We start from the raw sequence: 25,239 nt of genomic DNA, 5'->3' as shown, positions 1-25,239 counted from the left end.
AGTATTTTGTGTGACATATCTCTGTGATTTAATTGCATAAAAATTCAAAGTTGGAAAATTGCGATATTTTCAAAATTTTCACCAAATTTCCATTTTTTTCACAAATAAACGCAGGTAATATCAAAGAAATTTTACCACTATCATGAAGTACAATATGTCACGAGAAAACAATGTCAGAATCACTGGGATCCGTTGAAGCGTTCCAGAGTTATAACCTCATAAAGGGACAGTGGTCAGAATTGTAAAAATTGGCCCGGTCATTAACGTGCAAACCACCCTCAGGGCTTAGGGGTTAATGAACATAAAAAAAAAAAACGGGAAAAAAAATGGTGTGGGCTCTCGCGCAATTTTCTGCGCCAGAGGGGGAAAGCTGACGGCCAATATTTGTAGCCTGGGAAGGGGATAATACCCATGGCCCCTCCTGGGCTATGAATATCAGCCCGCAGCTGTCTGTGTAGCCTTTACTGGCTATTAAAATAGGGGGACCCCCCCAAAAAATGACGTGGGGTCCCCCTATAGTTTATAGCCGGAAAGGCTACGCAGACAGCTGCGGGCTCATATTCATAGCCTAGAGAGGGACCATGGATATTGGCCCCCCCGGCTACAAATACCAGCCAGCAGCCGCCCCAGAAATGGAGCATCTGTAAGATGCGCCAATTCCGGCACTTAGCCCCTCTCTTCCCACTCCCGAGTAGCGGTGGGATATGGGGTAATAAGGGGTTAATGTCACCTTGCTATTGTAAGGTGACATTAAGCCGGGTTAATAATAGAGAGGCGTCAATAAGATGCCTATCCATTATTAATACTAGAGTTGTGAAAGCGTTAAAAAAAAAATAAAGCCCGCCGCAGACCCCCCGACAGCCCGCCGCAGACCCCCAGCAGCCCCGCACAGACGCCCGACAGCCCTGCGATCCCCGCAGACCCTCGAGATCGCCGCACACAGACACACACATCTTCCCCGCACACACACATTCTCCGCCCACAAACAGTCTCCGCCCATACACTCTTCCCCCCTCCCGATCTGCAGCGTTTTTCACAGCAAAACTGTAGATCTTTTTTAGATCTGCGGTTTTGCTGCGGATGTGCCCGACTTAATGCAAGTCAATGGGTGCAGAAACGCTGCAGATCCGCACAAATAAATGACATGCTCCTTCTTTTAACCCGCAGCGTTTTCAGTGCAAAGTTTTCTGCACCACTAGCACAGCATTAATTTTTCCATTGTTTTACATTGTACTGTACATCACTTGCGGATCTGCAGCGTTTCTGCATGGTAAAAAACGCTGCAGATCCGCAGGAAATCCGCAACGTGTGCACATGGCCTAAGGCCGCTATTTGGCAGTGGATTGCCATGACAAATATCAGGACCATGCGATCATGATCTCAGGGTGCCAATATGGTTAAAGAGGAAGCCCCCGCATTCTGTTAACCATTTATATGATGTAGTCACTATTGACAGCAGCATCTAAGGGGTTAAACAGATATGGACAGTGCAAACACTGATGGTGGCTGATACAGCAAATTGTCAGCTTTAGTGGACAGCCGCCAGCTGCTGGATTGTCACCTGTATGGGGATACTATTCTCTTGGATGTCTGGTCAGTAAAAAAGACATATCGGCGGTCATTAAGGGGTTAATACCTGGCGATCTGCTGTTATTGGAGACGCAATACAGTTCATGGGCAGGTCTGCAAAACAGAGGGATACTCCAACCTTTAGGTAAAGCCGCATTCGAACATCGGTGAGGTAGATACATATTATTCACAGATAGAACACATTGACATTACAGGTCAGGGGACATTGTTACATGATTTGGGACATTATTACAGGACAGGGGACATTGTTACATGATTTGGGACAATATTACAGGACAGGGGGCATTGTTACATGATTGGGGACATTATTACAGGACAGGGGACATTGTTACATGATTGTGGACATTATTACAGGACAGGGGACATTGTTACATGATTTGGGACATTATTGCAGGACAGGGGGCATTGTTACATGATTGGGGACATTATTACAGGACAGGGGACATTGTTACATGATTTGGGACATTATTACAGGACAGGGGACATTGTTACATGATTGTGGACATTATTACAGGACAGGGGGCATTGTTACATGATTGGGGACATTATTACAGGACAGGGGACATTGTTACATGATTTGGGACATTATTACAGGACAGGGGGCATTGTTACATGATTGGGGACATTATTACAGGACAGGGGACATTGTTACATGATTTGGGACATTATTACAGGACAGGGGACATTGTTACATGATTTGGGACATTATTACAGGACAGGGGGCCTTGTTACATGATTGGGGACATTATTACAGGACAGGGGACATTGTTACATGATTGGGGACATTATTACAGGACAGGGGACATTGTTACATGATTTGGGACATTATTACAGGACAGGGGGCATTGTTACATGATTGGGGACATTATTACAGGACAGGGGACATTGTTACATGATTTGGGACATTATTACAGGTCAGGGGACATTGTTACATGATTTGGGACATTATTACAGGACAGGGGGCATTGTTACATGATTGGGGACATTATTACAGGACAGGGGACATTGTTACATGATTTGGGACATTATTACAGGACAGGGGACATTGTTACATGATTTGGGACATTATTACAGGACAGGGGGCATTGTTACATGATTGGGGACATTATTACAGGACAGGGGACATTGTTACATGATTTGGGACATTATTACAGGACAGGGGGCATTGTTACATGATTGGGGACATTATTACAGGACAGGGGACATTGTTACATGATTTGGGACATTATTACAGGACAGGGGACATTGTTACATGATTTGGGACATTATTACAGGACAGGGGGCATTGTTACATGATTGGGGACATTATTACAGGACAGGGGACATTGTTACATGATTGGGGACATTATTACAGGACAGGGGACATTGTTACATGATTTGGGACATTATTACAGGACATGGGGCATTGTTACATGATTGGGGACATTATTACAGGACAGGGGACATTGTTACATGCCTTGGGACATTATTACAGGACAGGGGGCATTGTTACATGATTTGGGACATTATTACAGGACAGGGGACATTGTTACATGATTGTGGACATTATTACAGGACAGGGGACATTGTTACATGATTTGGGACATTATTACAGGTCAGGGGACATTGTTACATGATTGTGGACATTATTACAGGACAGGGGACATTGTTACATGATTTGGGACATTATTACAGGACAGGGGGCATTGTTACATGATTGGGGACATTATTACAGGACAGGGGACATTGTTACATGATTGGGGACATTATTACAGGACAGGGGACATTGTTACATGATCTGGGACATTATTACAGGACAGGGGGCATTTACATGATTGGGGACATTATTACAGGACAGGGGACATTGTTACATGATTTGGGACATTATTACAGGACAGGGGACATTGTTACATGATTTGGGACATTATTACAGGACAGGGGGCATTGTTACATGATTGGGGACATTATTACAGGACAGGGGACATTGTTACATGATTTGGGACATTATTACAGGACAGGGGACATTGTTAAATGATTGTGGACATTATTACAGGACAGGGGACATTGTTACATGCCTTGGGACATTATTACAGGACAGGGGACATTATTACATGATTGGGGACATTATTACATGCTTGGGAACATTATTACAGGACAGGGGGCATTGTTACATGATTTGGGACATTATTACAGGACAGGGGACATTATTACATGATTTGGGACATTATTACAGGACAGGGGACATTATTACATGATTGGAGACATTATTACATGCTTGGGAACATTATTACAGGACAGGGGGCATTGTTACATGATTGGGGACATTATTACATGCTTGGGAACATTATTACAGGACGGGGCATTGTTACATGATTGGGGACATTATTACATGACAGAGGATGTTGTTACATGATTGAGGGCATTGTCAAAGGACTGGGGACATTATTACAGGCTTGGGAACATTATTACAGGACAGAGAACATTGTTACAAGATTAGGGCCATTATTACAGGACAGGGGACATTTTTACATGATTTGGGACATTATCACAGGACAGGGGGCATTGTTACATGATTGGGGACATTGTTAAAGGACTGGGGACATTGTTACATGATTTGGAATATTATTACAGGACAGGGGGCATTGTTACATGATTGGGGACATTATTACAGGGCAGGGGACATTGTTACATGATTGGGGACATTATTACAGGGCAGGGGACATTGTTACATGATTGGGGACATTATTACAGGACAGAGGATGTTGTTACATGATTGGGGACATTATTACAGGGCAGGGGACATTTGTTGTGAGTTCTGTTTTTGGGCTCCCTCTGGTGGTTACTGGTGGTACTGGGTGACTTGTGTTCTCTGCGGTCTCTGGTGTCCACCTGTTCCATCAGGATATGGGAGTTTCCTATTTAGCCTGGCTTTCTTGTCATTTCCTCGCCGGCTATCAATGTAATCAGTGTGTCTTTTTACCTCTGCTACCCGCTTCTGTAATCTTCAGGACAAGCTAAGTTTTGATTTTCCTGTTCCACGTTTTGCTTTATTTTTGTCTTGTCCAGCTTGCAGATATGTGATTTCTTGTTGCTGGTTGCTCTTGTGGGCTGAAATTACTCCTCATGTTCCATGAGTTGGCACATGAGTTCAAGTAATTTCAGGATGGTTTTTTGAAGGGTTTTTCGCTGACCGCGCAGTTCACTTTTGTATCCTCTGCTATCTAGCTTTAGCGGGCCTCATTTTGCTGAATCTGTTTTCAGAACTACGTATGTACTTTCCTCTCATTTCACCGTTATTACCTGTGGGGGGCTGCTATTTCTGTGGGGTGTTTCTCTGGAGGCAAGAGAGGTCTGTGTTTCTTCTAATAGGGAAAGTTAGTTCTTCGGCTGGCGCGAGACGTCTAGAATCATCGTAGGCACGTTCCCCGGCTACAGCTAGTTGTGTGTTAGGTTCAGTATCGCGGTCAGCTCAGGTTCCATCACCCTAGAGCTTGTTCTGCTTTTGTGCTTGTCCTTTTGTGATCCCCTGCCATTGGGTTCATGACAGTATATACACAAGTGAAATGAGAGGAAAGTACATACGTAGTTCTGAAAACAGATTCAGCAAAATGAGGCCCGCTAAAGCTAGATAGCAGAGGATACAAAAGTGAACTGCGCGGTCAGCGAAAAACCCTTCAAAAAACCATCCTGAAATTACTTGAACTCATGTGCCAACTCATGGAACATGAGGAGTAATTTCAGCCCACAAGAGCAACCAGCAACAAGAAATCACATATCTGCAAGCTGGACAAGACAAAAATAAAGCAAAACGTGGAACAGGAAAATCAAAACTTAGCTTGTCCTGAAGATTACAGAAGCGGGTAGCAGAGGTAAAAAGACACACTGATTACATTGATAGCCGGCGAGGAAATGACAAGAAAGCCAGGCTAAATAGGAAACTCCCATATCCTGATGGAACAGGTGGACACCAGAGACCGCAGAGAACACAAGTCACCCAGTACCACCAGTAACCACCAGAGGGAGCCCAAAAACAGAACTCACAACAGACATTGTTACATGATTGGGGGCATTGTTACATGATTGGGGACATTATTACAGGGCAGGGGACATTGTTACATGATTGGGGACATTATTACAGGGCAGGGGACATTGTTACATGATTGGGGACATTATTACAGGGCAGGGGACATTGTTACAAGATTGAGGACATTATTACAGGACAAGGGACATTGTTACAAGATTGAGGACATTATTACAGGACAAGGGACATTGTTACAAGATTGGGGACATTTGTTATAGGATTGAGGACGTTATTGCTGTAAGGGACTAATTGTAAAACAATAAAACTGTATGGGGCCAATTGTGGGACAAAAAAATGAAAACCTCTTTTTAAAAAATATTAAAAATAAAGTATGGAAAATATTTGGCCACTAAAAATGCTGTTCTATGTCAAAACTGAAGTAAAAAAAGACCGATCATAAAGTCATATTGAAAAATAAAGGTATCACTGAAAAAGTAATGTTCTCTCGCAAAGAACGCGGCCCTTCGTATTGAAATTGTTTCTATGTGCTGTCAGTTTAGCTGGCTGAGCGTGAGACCCCTGTCCTAGACAAACCCTTTACATGCCTGCTATCACTGTTACACAATGATTCTGGTTTCTGCATATAGTGTATTGATTATGAAACGTATGCAGCTCTCATATGTATAAGACCTATTCCGACTCTGCCATACGCTTCATTTGTGGGATCTTCACATGACCAGTAGAAAGTGAAGGCTCCAGTTCAGAGACTACAAGCACAGATATTGAAAATCGGGAATAATTGATAAACAAAGTTTAGTAGAAACTCATGTGACCCTTATTCTCATAAATGTTGACACCCCTCCTAACTGGTTCTAATATGTACTAATGCTCGCTAATTCCTAGGTGTTGGTAGAGACGTGTAACTGTCGGTAAGTAGCCATACACATATGCTGAGAAAGCCTCTTCTATTCCGTGTTGCAGCCACATTTCTGGAGATCTTCTTACAGTTTACGTAATGTAATTCATGATTTCTTATTGTGCACTGTAATTCCGAATCGCTGCCTCCAAATCTGCAGTCTTCAGCACTGTCAGTGACGGCAGCAAACAGCTGGAAATTCACTCTCAGAAGGCTGATTTTCAAAGCGCTAGCATACGTCCTCAAGCCATATTGTGATTAAACGGTGGTTGCCCAAATTCTGCACCATGGGACAATAAAAGTAGGCCGGTGACTTCAACCAGCACAGCAATGACATGTGTTTTTAGGGGTTATGTCCTTATGTCAAGTTGGGTCCAGTAGTTCCCAGATTTGGATTAAGCAGTACAGGACTAAGAAATATATTAACATATAGATTAGCCTAGGGTATTCTGCAAATGTGAATTTGGTGACTGCTGACAGTCTTATAATAAACCATAATGGCTACCTTAAGTACAATTTTGTAGACATTTTATTATTGCACTGTATTTAGAATGAAAGAATGAAGCAGCCTGGCTAAAGTCCCAAATTATTAAAGGGGTTGTCTGGTGATAAACTGTAAGCCTGCAGTCATTCTGTGAGGCTTCTCCAGTGACTGGAGGAGGCAGTCATGTGACCACAAGTATACAATATACATACTCCCGGTCACATCCTGACTAAACTTTCCAGCCTTGCTCAATACACTTGCATTGATCAAGGCTGTGCCCATCTAGTTGGAATGTGGCCTAGAGTATGCATATCACATATTTGTGGTCACATGACTGCCTCCTCCTGTCACTGGAGAAGCCTCACAGCATGCAGTGTACACAGTGTGATGATTCACAAATCTGCAGACTCAGAGTGACTGCAGACTTGTGTTTAAGACTGGCGAACCCCGTTAAGCCCCTATTGTTTTGTGTTCACAGCTTCAAGACAAACTTGTGTGTCTCCATGGCAATAGACTACAAACAAACCCTGCGTAGTCTGATTCTACATTCAACCCTCCTCTCATCTACCCCCTTCTTTTTAGACTTTTTTCGTTGGCCATTGTTTGTCGTACATGTGTCAGTGTCTTTCAAAGAGAGCTAGCTGATGGAAAATAATGTATCGGTCATTACGTATTCTTTTTTTATTTTGCTTACTAGTGATGAGCGAATATACTCGTTACTCGAGATTTCTCGAGCATGCTCGGGTGTCCTCCGAGTATTTTTTAGTGATCGGAGATTTAGCTTTTATTGCCGCAGCTGAATGATTTACATCTGTTAGCCAGCATAAGTACATGTGGGGATTCCCTAGCAACCAGGCAACCCCCACATGTACTTATGCTGGCTATCAGATGTAAATCATTCAGCTGCGGCAAAAAAAGCTAAATCTCCGATCACTAAAAAATACTTGGAGGACCCCAAGCGTGCTCGAGAAATCTCGAGTAACGAGTATATCCGCTCATTACTATTGCTTACAAATCATAACCCAGAACAGAAAAAGGAGACATATCTTACTTTGGGCTCTTTAGCAGGCACATCTCACCAATACAAGTAAACGGGACAGCACGCTGATGACATTCTAGTGCTGTCCATTTTTGGCTAGGTTCACATGAGCGAATGGTAGTGAATGGGGCAGTGTTTTTTTGGTGTTTTTTTTTCTAGAAAATATAATATTTATGCTTTGGAACCAGTCTGAAAACTGCAAAACGCATATTTTCAAAAGGTTTTTATACAAAATTTGTCAAATACGCCAATACCGACAAGATTGTGTGTCTGACGATTTATTGTTTAAGGGGCATCCTGCCTATCCTCTAATACATACCGTTGTTTTACTATCCATAATAGAATAAAGTTGTTATTCTATGTAACTGTTTTATACCTTTTTTTTCTTTTGTACAGATCAAACTGGTTATCATTGATAGCATTGCATTTCCTTTTCGACATTCCTTTGATGACCTCTCCTTACGGACGCGACTCCTAAATATGTTGGCACAGCAGTTACTAAACATTGCTAATCAACACAAACTAGCAGTAAGTGCATCCATAACAGCATTCGTGCTATAAAGTAAAAAAATATTTGGATCTTTTTTTAAGAGGACCTCTAATTTTTTTTATTTATTTTTTAAATGTATGAAATATTTCAAGTTTTCATCTATAGGAGTCAGTGAGCTTCAGTCGCTATTATCTGTGGGTCTCTAAGTTAATTGTTCAAAGTGAAGAAAGTACTGTTGGATTTTCTGAAAATCATTGGAATCCTTTATTAAATTTTCATTAAAATTTCATGTGCATATGAAAGGAAGGAAGATAGTAGGATAATGTTGACGTTTTTCGACCTTTTAGGAGAGTAGGTATTGAGTTGCAAAATCCAAAGTGCTTCTCCATTGAGCAGGGGTTTACGCCAATTGTCACCCTGTCTGGGTTTGTCAACCCTTTCAATTCCAAAAAATACCCCCCAAAAATTGGAAATTGCCAGTATGTTTATCTAAAAAATGTTTAGCGGCACCTGAGATGTTCAGCTTTCATTTTATGTACATCAGCTATATAGTCAGCATTAGTTTTTCGTATTGTACAGCCAACATTGCAGTCTGCAACAAATGCATTCCAGGATATGAACACGTGTGTGTGGTGTCACAATAAAGGAGCAGATTCCATTTGTAATGCCTTTATTAGCAGAAAATATATTTGTTTTGTTAGCATATTGGCAAGTGTTATGTTTATTGCCACCTCATCTAAAATATAAAGACAAGATAATGGATTATGTCAGCTCACCCATAGCGGAGACCAGAACTTGGAAGATCAATCAATAGTCGAAAAAAGACCTGAGACCTGAGGGTCTGAAACGCATCTGCCTATCATCTCCCCAACCCGGGGACCAGATTTCTAAAGCTGGATATATGACTATTGATCTAAAAAATAACACGTAATGTAAGCCAAGTATTGTTGTATTGGGAACAAAATAGTTTTGAGACAATGCATCACCTATGGAACCCACCCTTTTAGGGTTCACTCACACTGACGTAGATTCTCTCATGTGTGAGAATTGGGCTGATTATGCCAGAGTTTGATCTGACTGTCATGTGAGTTATCCGATTCTCTCGCTCGAACTTAGTTTCTCCATCTTCTCCATTCTCTGTGTCTGCGGATGTTGGACTGCACTCGGATGACACCTGAGTGCAGTCCGATGTTTCACACGCATCCATAGACATGTATGGGTGCGCATGATCCGATCATCGGATGCGCCCGCAGCATGCTGCAATTGTTTTCTTATGCCGAATCGGCCATGTTATACGCTTGTGTAAGCGAACCTTAAAAAAAACACGAGTTTGTTTTTTGTTTTGTTTTTTAAATCCTCCAAAAATTAAAAAAAAAAACAGCTAAAAAAGGAGCAGCACTGCTTACCTGCCCAGGTCTCCGAACAAATGCACTAAGGCACTTTTTAATTTTTGGAGGGTTTTTAGACCTATTTTGTGGTTTTGCTACTAGTTTAGTGATAGGACTCGCAAGCGTGAGGACCCTTGACATTGGGTTGCGAGCTTGCATATTTTGGCCAAAATATCGACCAATACCCCACATACTTTATATGTATTTTGTGCACTTTATTTTTCAGGATGCAGCCAGCCCAGCAGGTTTGGTCTTGTATACAGGGATGTTCACATGGGATGCATTGAGCGAGTGCTGGACAGCCCGCCTAATCGAATAGTATGGGCGTGACTAATAGGCTGAGAACCAGACACTATGCATTCCCTATACAGGCCTCTATTGTGTACACGTATACTAAGCAGTCTCCCCCTCCATGAACTGGTAGGCTGTGAGTGGCTGTCTATTTGGTATTTTTCACCTGTGTTGCCATCTTTGCTATATGGGTTGGATGCATCCTGTAGAGCATTTGTTCAGAGACCTGGGCAGGTAAGTGGTGCTGCCCCTTTTTCAGCTGTTTTTTTTTGTTGTTTTTTCTATTCACGTATTTACAAAAATTTGGTATGACTGCTTCTTCGCCGGTCCACACCAGAAGGATATCATCAATGAAACGACTGTACCAGAGTATACAATCGTAAAATGGATTATCAGGAGAAAAAAAAAAAATGTTCCCACCATGCCACGTGCAGCACTGAGAAAAAGAAAATTTTGACCCCATTATGGTGCCCTTGATCTGTAAATATGTGTCATCAAAATAATTATCATGAAGTAAGAATTCAACTGCAATTAGAAGATACTGTTGTGTTTTAAGCTGTACATCCTACAGGTGGCAAAATGGTGCTCAACTGACGTAAGAGCAAGCTCATGGGGGACGCAAGAATATAAATAAACAATAGCACACAAAAGATATGATGAGTTCTTTTATCCATGTGAAATCATTTAAAGCCAGTAAGGCTAGGTTCACATTGCGTTAGTGCAATCCGTTTAGCGCATATGCTAACGGAATGCGCTAACGCAATGTACAAAAAGGGATTGCGTTTAGCGATCCCGCTAGCGCAGATGCCCGATCTGCGCTAGCCAGAACGGACCCAAAAACGCTGCAAGCAGCGTTCGAGGTCCGTCAGAAAATAACGGGACATCGCTAACGCATGCCAAAAATGGCATACGTTAGCGATGCGTTAGATACATTTCGGTCAATGGGTGCGCGAACGGATCCGTTACATTGCGTTAGTGGCGCTATGTAACGGATTCAGTCAGCGGACACCCACTAAAGCAATGTGAACCTAGCCTAAGACATCTCAACTATCTTTGAGAAAAGCAGGTATTTTGCGGATTATCAGGTTAAGGTTAACTATGGGTCAACAACATCAGATGTGGCGGAAACTGGTGTAAGGCCCTTCACAATAGAGAAGTATTTTGGGTTTTGCAACTCAATATCCGTTCTCCTAACGGACTGAATTTCTGCGGCAATTTGTTATAGATTTATTAGTTCAAATTATCTCTGGCTTTTTCCGCATATTTATTATGGATACATTTGTGGAAACAGCCTGAGATATATTTACACTAATTACGGTATTATTTTAAATGTATAATTTTACTTATACTTATTAATGTATATAGAATTATTTTTTGTTTATCTGTAAATATTTCTTACATCACTTCAGGAGGTAATGGTTTATGCTCGTATATTGAATTTCCTGTTAGTCAAAACATGAATGATACAAACATTGAAGAGCGGTCGAAACGCGTCAACATTATGCTACTATGTCTCTTTGATATGTACATGGAATTGTATTGAAGATTTAACTGAGGATTGTGACGCCCAGGAGACCGGGATACCCAGCACCGGACCAATGGAGTCTGTCTCTTGAGGGGGATGTCACGGGTGGCTTGACCCGGTGCTGTGGCCTCAGGCAATGCACAGTGTAAGGGGTATCATGAGGGGACAGGCACTTACTTGATCAGCAGCAGGTTCTCCCAGCGGTGACGATCCTGATCCTGGATAGATGGCTATTGTCCAAATGAAAGACTGAGGCACTGAAACGTTTAACCAGTTTACTTTAACATAAAAGGATTTACAACCAGTCCTGTCACCGGAGTCTGTATGGGAACTCTGAGTTACTTTGACCCTGCCGGGGTCTTCGCCTCTTATTGTGCGCAATTTCTGTGTGGCCCTGCTGCTGTATGTGAACTGGCTGCCGGCCCAATCTGTCCCCTCCGGGTCCTGGTTCGACGGGCAACCCGAGTCCTTTTATCGGTTTACCCCCTCTGGGAGTACCGCTGAACTCTGTGTCTGTTGCTGCATCTGACCCTAGTGAAGCTGATATCACCTCACGTTTTTCCGGTTGCTGTATTATATATAATGAATACAGCCACGGATCCGGTATCCGTCTTTGCGCCTGTTCTGGGTAGTGATTAATGCTACCCGGTTCTCACAATGTCCTTTTTCTCTATCCCTCTTCTCCTCAGGCCAGTGATTTAGGCCTGGTAACAGTCACAGGGCTGTTAGAGATTCAACTGTATGACCTCTCACCATCAGCTCCTTGGCCCAACTGCCATTTCTTCTCTCAGACCAGAATGGATCAAGGGGAGTCTCTGGAGCTCCCCCTTCTGGCCGGAGGTGGTAGTGCAGTCTTGCTATTTTAGTATTTGTACTTACTGTCAGTAACTATTTTTGTGGCAAATACCCCTAGGGGTGCCACATTCCCCCTTAGTTAAGAACAGTACTCCGGGACTGTGGGACAATAACATTTTGAAATAACAATTAATATGTACAGAGTCTTAAAAATGAAAAGTTACAAAAACCACTCAAGGAAACAAAAATAGAGTTCTGTAAAAAGTCACTTCAAATAGCGTCTATTAATACAGTCCTATCCTTGAAGGTACTAGGAAAGGCACTGCACTTTGTGTCCAGGAATTTAGTTCCATTTTTCCAACGGAGTTATCAATATAAAGTCTAAAGAAAGTTCAAAAAGAGCAAAAAGCAAAGTTCAAAAAGCAGTCTTTACGGAGCTTTGATTTAGTGCCTCCGGGCTGATAACAAGTTCAAGAATATGCAAGAAGTTCATACAGACAAGTCTCTGTAGGCACTGGGCTTAAACGTTGCAGACTGATAACAATGACTATACTACATTTTCTGTTTAACTATATACGGCATAACATATATACAATTCACATTATGAGCTTTATAGTTGGTAATCTGCATACCTGGCCGGTAATTGACCCTGGGTACTACGATGTGATCTACGTAATAGCGGTGTCTCTTCATGTGGTGTACTACTGTCTACTGCGGATGTAGTATCTGCCCGCTCTGCTAAAGATAATTCCACGACTATGGAGTTGGCAAGTCCACCGTGAATGGGATTACTCTGACCAGGAATCTGTTCTTCCTGGCCTGGAACCTCCTGTAGTACGGGGTCAGCCTCTTCCTGTCTTGGGACTTCTGGTATTGGGTTCGGTGTTGGGTAAAAGGCCACCATGGGAACCACTACTGCACCATGGTATGTTAGTAGGGTTTTGGGAAAGTCTCCTATACAGGTGTGATACACTTCCTCTTCTTTTTCCTTTACTGGTTGAACCTGTATGGGTTGAATAACTTCTGGTTCTGGCTGGACAACGTCTGGCTCTTTCAATGCTTCCGGACATAATTTAAGATTGTCTCGTGACACTAGTACAGATGTTAAGCCTCCGTTTTTGCTAATGAGACACATTTTAGGATTATCCACTCTTGTTGGTAAAACTGTGTAGGGTACGGCTTCCCACTGATTGTCCAGTTTATTGGTTCGACGATTTCTCTTGAGCACTTGGTCACCCGGTCTTAATGGGGTCGCTAGAGCATTCTGGTTGAAAGTTCGCTCTTGTCTTTCTCTAGTTTGCTGAAGGCTTCTTTCCACACTCTCTTGCACTTGGCGATACTGCTTTTGCCGTATGATATCCCAATTGGAGTCTTGAACTTCTGCGTCTGGTTTCAGAATTCCCATTTCTAGATCGATTGGTAATTGGCCGGGTCTTGCACGCATAAGGTAAGCTGGAGTGCAGTTGGTGGAGCTCACCGGGACATGATTATACAGATCCACCAAGTCAGGCAATTTCTCTGGCCATTGATTCCTTTCTGTCTCAGGTAAAGTCTTTAGTAGGTCTATTACAATATGGTTCATCTTCTCGCATAAGCCGTTTGTTTGTGGATGATAGGCCGTCGTCCGGATCTTTTTGCAACCATACATATTACAGAATTCTCTGAAGATCTCTGATTCAAAGGCTGTACCTTGGTCGGTGAGAACCTGTTCCGGATATCCATGGGGTCTACAAAAGTACGTTTGGAATGCTTTGGCTGCTGTTTTTGCTGTCAGATCTTTTACGGGTACTACTACCAAGAAACGTGAATAATGGTCCACGATGGTCAAGGCATAGACATAGCCGGACCGGCTTGGTGTCAACTTCACGTGGTCCATGGCTACAAGTTCAAGTGGTTGTTTGGTGATTATGGGCTGCAGTGGTGCTCTTTGGTTCTTTTGATCGTTTCTTCTGAGGTTACACGGGCCACAATTTCTGCACCACTGTTCGATTGATTTTCTCATCCCGACCCAATAAAATCTTTCTCTTAGAAGTACTTCTAACTTTTTCCAACCGAAGTGACCAGCACCATTATGGTAAGCTTCGAGGACCATCTTCACATCTTGTTTAGGCACAATAATCTGCCAAACCAATTCATGTGTTTTCGGATTGGTGTATCTTTTACAGAGCTTCCCTTGATACAGGAACATTTTGCCTCTCTCTTTCCAGAGTTGATGCGTCTCTTCTGGGGCATCCTCATAGGGATATGCACTTTGCTCAGTCAACAGTTCCTTCACCAACTTCACAGCCGGATTGCTGTCTTGGGTGTCAGCCTATCTATGGTGTGCTAACGGATTAAAATTCACCTCTTGTTGTTTCTGATAGGTACTTGACTGATGATGTTTTGCCTTGGGACGATGGAAGGCTGGTAGTTCAATTTCTTCAAGCTCCCCCGTTTCCTCTTCTACATCTCTCAAGTGTGGCATCCGGGATAGGGCATCGGCATTTCCATTCTTGCGACCTGCTCGATACTTGATTATGAAGTTGTAATTAGATAACCGGGCTATCCATCGCTGTTCTAACGCACCTAATTTGGCTGTGTCCAGGTGGGTCAACGGATTGTTGTCAGTATAGACAATAAATTCTGCAGCGGCCAGATAGTGTTTGAAACGCTCCGTCACAGCCCAAACTACTGCCAGTAGTTCCAATTTGAAGGAGCTGTAATTTTCTGAATTTCTTTCAGTAGGCCGGAGCTTTCTACTTGCAAAGGCGATGACTTTCTCCCGACCTTCTTGCTTTTGTGACAGCACCGCTCCTAGTCCCACATTACTGGCATCGGTGTAGAGGATGAAAGGTTTATGGTAATCTGGGTATGCCAGAACCTCTTCTCCGGTTAGTGCCTTCTTTAGTTGTTCAAAGGAGTCTTCCCTTTCGTCGTTCCACTGAAAAGGAGGGTTTCGGTTTGAAGGTTTCTTCGTCTGCCCTACCAAGGTGTCTTGCAAGGGTGCTGCCAACTTGGTAAATCCTTTTATAAATCTGCGATAGTAACCCACCAATCCCAGGAATTGTCTCACTTCTTTTGCGCTGGTAGGTCTTGGCCAATCCCTTATGGCGCTTATTTTCTCGGGATCTGGTGCTACACCCTCCGAACTCACGATGTGTCCCAGGTACTGTACCTTTGGCTTGAGAAGGTGACATTTGGATGGCTTGACTTTCATGCCATACCTGGATAAGGCTTCGAACACTTCTGCCAGGTCTATTAAGTGTTGTTCGTAAGTCTTTGAGTAGACGATCACATCATCTAGGTACAGGAGGACGGTCTCGAAGTTCTTGTGTCCGAGGCAGCATTCCATCAGCCGCTGGAAGGTACCGGATGCGTTGCAGAGTCCGAACGGCATGCGATTAAATTCACATAGACCCATTGGTGTGGTGAATGCCGTCTTTTCCTTATCTCTCTCAGCCACAGGGACTTGCCAATACCCGCTTGTTAAGTCTAAGGTGGAAAAATAATTAGCAGATTTCAAAGCAGTTAAGGACTCTTCTATCCTAGGCAAGGGGTAGGCGTCTTTATGGGTGATGTTATTAATCTTCCGGTAGTCTACGCACATTCTCATGGTTCCGTCCTTTTTTTTGACAATCACTAGAGGGGCCGCCCAGGGGCTACAGCTGTCTCTTATTACCCCGGCCTGTTTCATTTCCCTCAGCATATCTTTTGCACATTGATAGTGAGCGGGCGGTATGGGTCTATATCTTTCTTTTATTGGGGGATGGTCACCAGTGGGGATTGTGTGTTCTACCCCTTCTATCTGTCCGAAGTCCAATGGGTGTTTACTGAAGACTTGTTCATATTCCGTCACTAGCCTATACACCCCTTGTTTTTGATGGGTAGGTGTTGAATTTATGCCCACGTGTAGCTGTTGGCACCAATCCTCCATTTCTCCATCTGAGCCATTGCCTTCCACCTGACAGGTTGGTTCTAAGGGCTCAATGGTTGTGATGGCATTGTTGTCAACAGTATATAGCTTTGCCATTGTAGCATACCTTGGCAAAGTGACCTCTTCCTCTCCACAGTTCAAAAGTCGTACCGGCACTCGTCCCCGGTGTACCTCGACTATCCCTCGTGCTGTGAGTATAGTGGGCCTGCTGTTGGTGTACACTGGTTCTATTAAGGCTTGATAATCTCGTCCCTTAGTACCAATGGCTGCTCTACACCATACCAGCATTTCTGTTTTTGGTGGGATTACAATAGACGTTGGATCACTTACCCTCACACTGCCGATTTCTCCACCTGCAACTTCTACCTGTTGCCTTAACATCAATACTTTTATTTCCCTCCGGAGAACTCTCTGCTGGCAGGATTGGGCAGTTTCAGCAATTTGCTGTAAGACAGAAATGACTTCGGAAAAGCAGTTCTCTAACACATTCATTCCTATCAATACAGTTGGTTCACAGTTCCGCCGGTCAACATCAACAACAATTATACCCTGTTTCTTCAGTTCTACTTTACCAATCTTTATGGTCATCTCCCTGAATCCTAGTTTCGGTACCAACTTACCATTACTGGCCCATATATCTAGTTCAACATCAGAGGGCCCTTTATCAATATCTGCATCAGCCCAGTACCTCTTATAAAGGATATACGGTATAGATGAAATCTGGGAACCTGTGTCCAGCAAAGCGTTGAGGGGAATTCCGTCCAGCACGATAGGGATAATGGGTCGTCCTCCGATGTACCTGTCGTGCCAGGGTGTTGGGCCTTGAAAGTTCATTCCTGCGAAGCGGCCCGCATTCCCAGGGGATTCCCGTTTAAATCACAATCTCGTGCAAAGTGGCCCGGCTGCTGGCAACGGCGGCAAATGGGCTGTCCATCCGGTTGGTAGCGGTCGCGGGGTCGTCCTCTCCATGTCGGGTATCTCCGGGGTCTCATCCATGGAACATCCTCTCTACAGTTTGCCAACTCCATCTTGTGTCCTCTCATCTCCTGCATGGTTTTAGCCATTGAAGCAACAACATCAGCTAAAGAGTCAAGCTTTTGTTGAAGAGCCTCATTAGTACTGGGCCCCAGGGGCTTAGCAATGGCCCCAGACATAGCTGATGTCACTGGCACTCCCTGTTGTTGAGGTGCCTCTGCCATGGGTTGCGCAGGATCCTGATCCCGAGGTGCCTCTGCCAGCTGGAGACGTATAGCGCTCTCCTTTAATTGGGCAAATGTCAATTCAGGGTTCTTAAAAACAAGCATGCTCACATGCCCCCGGTGAGAAGGGGTGTAGAGTCCCTCAATAAATTGATCTCTTAGCAGTTTATCCGCTCCGGTGTTAAAAATGGGTTCAGCCAGTGTAAGTGATTTAAGGGCTTCCTGCAGGTTTAAGGCAAAGTCTCTCACGCCCTCATTAGCTTTTTGTTTGCAACTAAAGAATCGTATTTTAGCTTTGCTGCTGGCCGTGGTTTCAAATGTAGCTTTTAATCCAGCAAATATGCGTTCAACAGTGCCTTTTAGATCAGCTGCCCATGCTGTGACTTCTCGCTTAGCATGGCCACTTAACTGCATCATCAGGAGACTAACACGCTGAACTTCACCCACAGGGAACATGTCAAAATGGGCCAGCATCTTTTCTCTGAAATCGTCAAGGGTATTAGGCTCACCTTCATACATTGGAAGCCATGGGCCACCCGGGGTATATGGCATCAGCACCGGCATGATGGGCGCCACTCCTTGCACCGCTGCGCTGCCGGACTCTCTATTGACACTCTGTCTTTCAGCTGCATTAGCGTTGCCGAGTGCTGCGGCGTCTCCGTGCTGCGACATACTGTGCCCCCTTAGTTAATCCGGACCCTTCCGGTCCTCCGCTTCCGTCGGGATAGTGTAGATTCGTTCCGCTGTGCAGCAGGATCGATTTTCCCCTTGCTCTGATGTCAGAGCGCTCAGCTTGGTGCCGCCCACAATGACACGCCCCCTGCTGCTCCCACCCACCGCGCTCTGTAATGGCAGATTCTGAAGTTTTTCAGTTAGACTGGGGCTCAGGTGATGGCGTAGCTCAATTAACAGTCTCGTGCCTAACGGTTATGAAGTGATTACCTCAGGGGATGGCGGCCATCTTTACTCCATTATAACCAATGGGGAAAAGTCACTTTCAATAGTTTTCAATGGGGAATGGATTTTTCTTTAATAAAGTCAATTTTCAAGATTTTTCATCCCAGTTTTCACAGTTTTGGGCTCCAATCACGGCACACAATACCCGGTATACGGGCTGGCTAGATCCTGTTCGTGACGCCAATTGTGACGCCCAGGAGACCGGGATACCCAGCACCGGACCAATGGAGTCTGTCTCTTGAGGGGGATGTCACGGGTGGCTTGACCCGGTGCTGTGGCCTCAGGCAATGCACAGTGTAAGGGGTATCATGAGGGGACAGGCACTTACTTGATCAGCAGCAGGTTCTCCCAGCGGTGACGATCCTGATCCTGGATAGATGGCTATTGTCCAAATGAAAGACTGAGGCACTGAAACGTTTAACCAGTTTACTTTAACATAAAAGGATTTACAACCAGTCCTGTCACCGGAGTCTGTATGGGAACTCTGAGTTACTTTGACCCTGCCGGGGTCTTCGCCTCTTATTGTGCGCAATTTCTGTGTGGCCCTGCTGCTGTATGTGAACTGGCTGCCGGCCCAATCTGTCCCCTCCGGGTTCTGGTTCGACGGGCAACCCGAGTCCTTTTATCGGTTTACCCCCTCTGGGAGTACCGCTGAACTCTGTGTCTGTTGCTGCATCCGACCCTAGTGAAGCTGATATCACCTCACGTTTTTCCGGTTGCTGTATTCTATATAATGAATACAGCCACGGATCCGGTATCCGTCTTTGCGCCTGTTCTGGGTAGTGATTAATGCTACCCGGTTCTCACAATGTCCTTTTTCTCTATCCCTCTTCTCCTCAGGCCGGTGATTTAGGCCTGGTAACAGTCACAGGGCTGTTAGAGATTCAACTGTATGACCTCTCACCATCAGCTCCTTGGCCCAACTGCCATTTCTTCTCAGACCAGAATGGATCAAGGGGAGTCTCTGGAGCTCCCCCTTCTGGCCGGAGGTGGTAGTGCAGTCTTGCTATTTTAGTATTTGTACTTACTGTCAGTAACTATTTTTGTGGCAAATACCCCTAGGGGTGCCACAATTGCAATGATTTTAAGAAAATCCAGCAGTACCTCCTTCACTTAGAACTACTTGCCGAAGCTGACAAATCACCTGTGGATTTAAACTTCATATAGTGAGGGAATATATTGGAATGGCAGTGGTGAGCTTATTCTTATTTTTCGCTCTCTGAGTTAATATTGGTGGGCCAGGCACAGAATATGCAGTTTGTCATCATTAGATCTCCAACTTAAAGGTAGAGAAGGCATGGCATTTGCCGAAAATACAGTGGTTTCTTCAATCATCAGGAAATGGGCTGAGGAAAATCAGGACTTACAGGCTCAAATTGTAAAAGAAAAAAAAAAAGAGGGGACTGTTCTGTTATATGAAGACAGTTTATGAATAACCACCCACATGTATAATCAAATTTTTTAAAAAATGCAGCAGCTGCTTGCCACTCCCTCTGGCCTTAGCCTTAAGGTACCGTTACACTAAACGACTTACCAACGATCACGACCAGTGATACGACCTGGCTGTGATCGTTGGTAAGTCGTTGTGTGGTCGCTGGGGAGCTGTCACACAGACAGCTCTCTCCAGCGACCAACGATCAGGGGAAAGACTTCGGCATCGTTGAAACTGTCTTCAACGATGCCGAAGTCCCCGGGTAACCAGGGTGAACATCGGGTTACTAAGTGCAGGGCCACGCTTAGTAACCCGATATTTACCCTGGTTACCAGCGTAAAAGTAAAAAAAAAACAAAACAGTACATACTCACATTCCGATGTCTGTTACGTCACCCGCCGTCAGCTTCCCGCACTGACTGTGTCAGCGCCGGCCGTAAAGCAGAGCACAGCGGTGACATCATTTCGTCAATTAGAATAGGGATGAAAATCAAGAGTAATTGGGGGGAGAATTTTAGCGCCTGCTACCCCACCAACACTTGATATCTCAAACTTTAATCAATTGACAGTGGCCGTTTAAAAATGTTTGATATAAAAAACATTTTTTTATGCCAGTAGCATATATAGATTTGTGTATGTATAGGATTGTCTCCCCTCCTCCCTCTTCATATTGCACCGCGAAGGTATCCCAATACATTATTGTGGATTTACTAGTAAAGAACTGCCCACAACACATATTACAAGGACGCCAGGGCCTACGCTGTGGAAATTGCATTGGGTAAGGCTTCTTTCACATTTCTGTTGTTTTGGAACCGTCACAATGCGTCGTTTTGGAGAAAAAAACGCATCCTGCAAAGTTGCCCGCAGGATGCCTTTTTGCACCATAGACTTGCATTAGCGACGTATGGCCATACATTGCATGCGTCGTCCACTGGATGCGGCGGGTTTTGGCGGCCCGTCGTTTTGAAAAAACAATAAAGGTACCATTTTTTCGTGCGTTGCATCCTGCATTTTTAACTGCGCATGCCCAGGCGGTGATCTCTCTCTCCTCCCCGGGACTTTAGAATGGGCAGCAGACGCCTTGAAATACTGCGTCTGCTGCTCACGTTATGCACAATCTCACAAACGTACGTCGGTACATCGCGCCGACGCTTTGTGACGGCCCCATACTGACGTAAATGTGAAAGAAGCCTAACTCGAGAGGTTTTTTTGTTGCATAGTTACAAAATGTGCACAGTTCTTAATGTATGCTAATTGTATGGAAAAACTTTGTACCCTGATTATATAGGCCAGTACTAAATATTATAAAGTATTCTATATGATAACCATTAAAGGGGTGGTCCGAAATATACATTTATTTTAATCCAAAATGTCTATTTAAAGTCATAATCTAATCTCTTTTCTAATATACTTTAATATAAAATTCCCTATCGTTCCCTCAGTACTGTTTTATTTTGTTTTGTTTTTTAACCTTTTTCCTGTTTGATGATGCTGGAATGCTTTAATGAGTCGTCATTGCCGCAGCTTCTGCCCCCACCCTAAAATATAGCGTCGTCAGTGATGTCCGTTTCGTGGGCTGGGCTAGTCCCTGCTCTACTGAGCATGCATTAGTTGTCAATTCCGACAGATGATCAATGGGATCCTGTAACTGTGAAAGAAGAAAAATATAAGCCATCTCACCCGTGATGCATAAACCAAACTTCAGGAGCACGGACCCGCTGTGTCCAGGCGTATAAAGTCCAATCCCTTGTCATGATTAAGGGAGCTCAGTCTCCAGAAACGTGTTGAGATTCTTAACCATATGGTTCGTGCTGAAGTCTGTATCCTCTATGCTTAAAGTTTGTGAATAAAGAAAACTCTTTTTTACGGATTCGGTGAAGCTGGACATTCTCTTCTTTTATCCTGTAACTGTGCAATATTCTTCTTAGTGTGCAGTTACAGTTCGCTCCCTCACTGGCCCTGATGAGAAGTGATGAGCTGGGGTCATGCTGTTCTCTGCTGGGTTTCCTCCTTACAATGCACACTGACAGTGCGCTCTCTTGTTGCTGGCTCGTCACTTCTGATCAGAGCCAGCAAGTGAGTGAACTGTCACTGTGCATAAAAATAATTTTGTTCAGTGACAGGATCGTACTGTGCATACATCAGAATTTACAACCGATGCATGCTCAGCAGATAGGGACCAGCCTGTCCCATGAAACAGATGTCACTGATTGTGACAGACATTTAGGATTAAAATGTCAGTTTTGGATCACACCTTTGTGTTTCTGTCCCATAGGTTCTCTGTTACAAATTATTGCAGATGTTTAGAACTTTATTGCTGTTCCGTCTATGAGCTAAATTCTTGAGACCTCAGTTGTATGAGCATAATAGGACTGATTTCCTAAAGCTGTCTATCTTTTAGAGGGTGCAAAATTATACTATACAATCTTAAAATGTGAAAAGGTTATTAAATTGGCTCATTCTATTAGATAAATATTGCACATCTATGAATTGGGTTATGGTATGTTAGTCCACTAGTATGCTAAATCGTGGTGCAATGTTGGGGCAAAGGAAGGCAATTTAGACTACCGGTATTCCCCTTTCTTCATCACTTCCACAACTGGAAAACCTTGTATAAAGCACATAGTACATTTGGGACAAGGCATGTAAGATAATTTCTTGGGCTCAATTTAAGGCAAAGTTCCAATACATGTTGCTCAGTAAATCCGCCCCATATGTTTGCTCATACACTCACATCCGTACACATCCATCCGTGGACCTCTTATTAAATAGACACAGCACCCCTATAAAACCACTGTTCCTGAAATTTGATTTCCCAGCATAAATATATTACATAACTGAAGCACTTTTTATTGCTGGGTTACATAAGCGGAGGTTGGGGAACCAAGGATACAGCTGGTGCTGGTACAGGTTCTACAGGATGAGTTCTGAAATATCACGATCTCATGCCTTTATTTTTCACGCTGAGCATTTTCTGATGGAAGAACGTTTCTACTTTTCTCTTGGAACCACTTTAAAATTAGCAAGTGGATTTGACCTAATAAAATAGTGTGGGGTTTGTACCATGAAATTAGGAATCCCTTCTTTGAAGCACATTGCATAAAATAAAGCTCTCCTGTGTGTCCCCGTTGCAGCATTGTAGCAGTATAAATAAATGTACTTTCTGCCCTCGTCAGAGCCTCCTAAGCTCTTCCACTCTGAATTGCTGTTCTAACAGCTCCTAAATATAGCCAAGCTATACCAGCAGGCAGCGTAATGGCTTCAGAGCTGGAGGAGTTAACAGCATGATACGCCTGATTAGCTAGCTAATGTGGAAGATATAAAAAGGGCCATGCTTATGCATAGCTTCTGTCATTGCGCCAGTTCAAATACATTTTAGCTGGGAACAACACGCAAGTCGCCTCGGCTGATTGGGCTTTTTGGATTCAGCAGATGCCTGCTTTATTCCATTACTCTTCGACGCTCAGATTCTATTTTATTTGTATATTATATTTATTGTTCCAAAGATAATAACCTGGCAGGTTTTCAATTGAATAGTGCTGAGGTCTTAGCTGTTTTAGCTGCAACTCGTAGAAATAATGCAAAATTGCATCCTCATAATGCCGTCTGCTGAAAGAAACCGCACACCCAATTGCCTCAATATCGTGCATGTTATTTGCACATTATTATTATTATAGATCCATTTATTCCATGGCGCTTTACATGTAAATACGGGGCAAATATAGACAAATAAATTAAACATGAGCAAATAACAAGGCACACAGGTACATAAGGAGAGAGGACCCTGCCCGCGAGGGCTCACAGTCTGCAGGGGATGGGTGATGAAACACTAGGAGAGGGTAGAGCTGGTTGTGCGGTGGTTCAGTAAGTTCAGGATCACTGCAGGCTTGTTGGAAGAGGTGAGTCTTCAAGGTTTCTGTGGTAGGCGAGAGTCTGATGTGTTGGGGTAGAGAGTTCCAGAGTATGGGGGAAGCACGGGAGAAGTCTTGGATGCGGTTGTGGGAAGAAGAGATGAGAGGGGAGTAGAGAAGGAGGTCTTGAGATGATCAGAGGTTGCGTGTAGGTAGGTACTGGGAGACCATGTCACAGATGTATGGAGGAGACAGGTTGTGGATGGCTTTGTATGTCATTGTGAGGGTTTTGAACTGGAGTCTCTGGGCGATAGGAAGCCAATGAAGGGCTTGACATAGGGGAGAGGCTGGGGAATAGCGGGGAGACAGGTAGATTAGTCGGGCAGCAGAGTGTAGGATGGATTGGAGTGGTGCCAAAGTGCTAGAGGGGAGTCCAGAGAGTAGGAGGTTGCAGTAGTCGAGGCGGGAGATGATAAGGGCATGCACTAGCGTTTTTGCGATGTCGCGGTCAAGGAAAGCACGGATCCGGGAAATATTTTTGAGTTTGAGACGGCAGGAGGAGGCAAGGGCTTGGATATGTGGCTTGAAAGAGAGGGCAGAGTCAAGGATCACCCCGAGGCACCGGGCGTGTGGGACTGGGGAAAGTGAGTAGCCATTGACATTGATGGATAGCGCTGGTGGAGGGGTAGAGTGAGATGGGGGAAAGATGATGAATTCTGTTTTGTCCATGTTCGGTTGTAGAAAGCGAGCAGAAAAGAAGGCTGAAATAGCAGACAGACAGTGTGGGATTTTGGTAAGTAAGGAGGTGAGGTCAGGTCCGGATAGGTAGATCTGCGTGTCCTCAGCGTAGAGATGGTACTGCATACCGTGGGATTCTATGAGCTGTCCCAGGCCGAAAGTGTAGATGGAGAAGAGTAGGGGTCCTAGAACAGAGCCTTGAGGAACACCGACTGACAAGGGGCGAAGTGAGGAGGTGGTGTGGGGGAGGGAGACACTGAATGTTCGATCTGTCTGATATGACAAGCTCCAGGAAAGGGCCAAGTCTGTAATGCCAAGAGATGAGAGGATCTGTATCAGAAGGGAGTGGTCCACAGTGTCGAAGGCAGAAGACAGGTCCAGGAGAAGGAGGACAGAGAAGTGTCGCTTGCTCCTGGCAGTTAGTAGGTCATTGGTGGCTTTAGTTAGGGCAGTTCCAGTTGAGTGATGGGAACGGAAGCCAGATTGTAACCGATCAAAGAGGGAGCAGGAGATTGTAACCGATCAAAGAGGGAGCAGGAGGAGAGGTGGGAGGACAGTTCAAGATGGACGTGTTGCTCCAGCAATTTGGAGGCATAAGGGAGAAGAGATATCGGGCGATAGCTAGACACAGA

General features: G+C 44.2%; 1 protein-coding gene across 1 annotated transcript in view; it reads left to right on the top strand.

The window, feature by feature from the left end:
- The window catches only part of RAD51C (RAD51 paralog C), a 112,147-nt gene that overhangs the window by 39,046 nt on the left and 47,862 nt on the right, over window positions 1-25,239 (top strand). Inside the window, exon 5 of the mRNA XM_069757346.1 lies at window positions 8,426-8,557. Within this exon, the coding sequence (XP_069613447.1) occupies window positions 8,426-8,557 (132 nt within the window). The remainder of the gene's footprint in view (window positions 1-8,425; window positions 8,558-25,239) is intronic.

The sequence above is a fragment of the Ranitomeya imitator genome, chromosome 3, assembly GCF_032444005.1.
Source record: "Ranitomeya imitator isolate aRanImi1 chromosome 3, aRanImi1.pri, whole genome shotgun sequence".
NCBI classification, from domain to species: Eukaryota; Metazoa; Chordata; class Amphibia; order Anura; family Dendrobatidae; genus Ranitomeya; species Ranitomeya imitator.
Note: the sequence above shows the minus strand (reverse complement) of the source record. Positions and strands in the feature narration are given on the sequence as shown.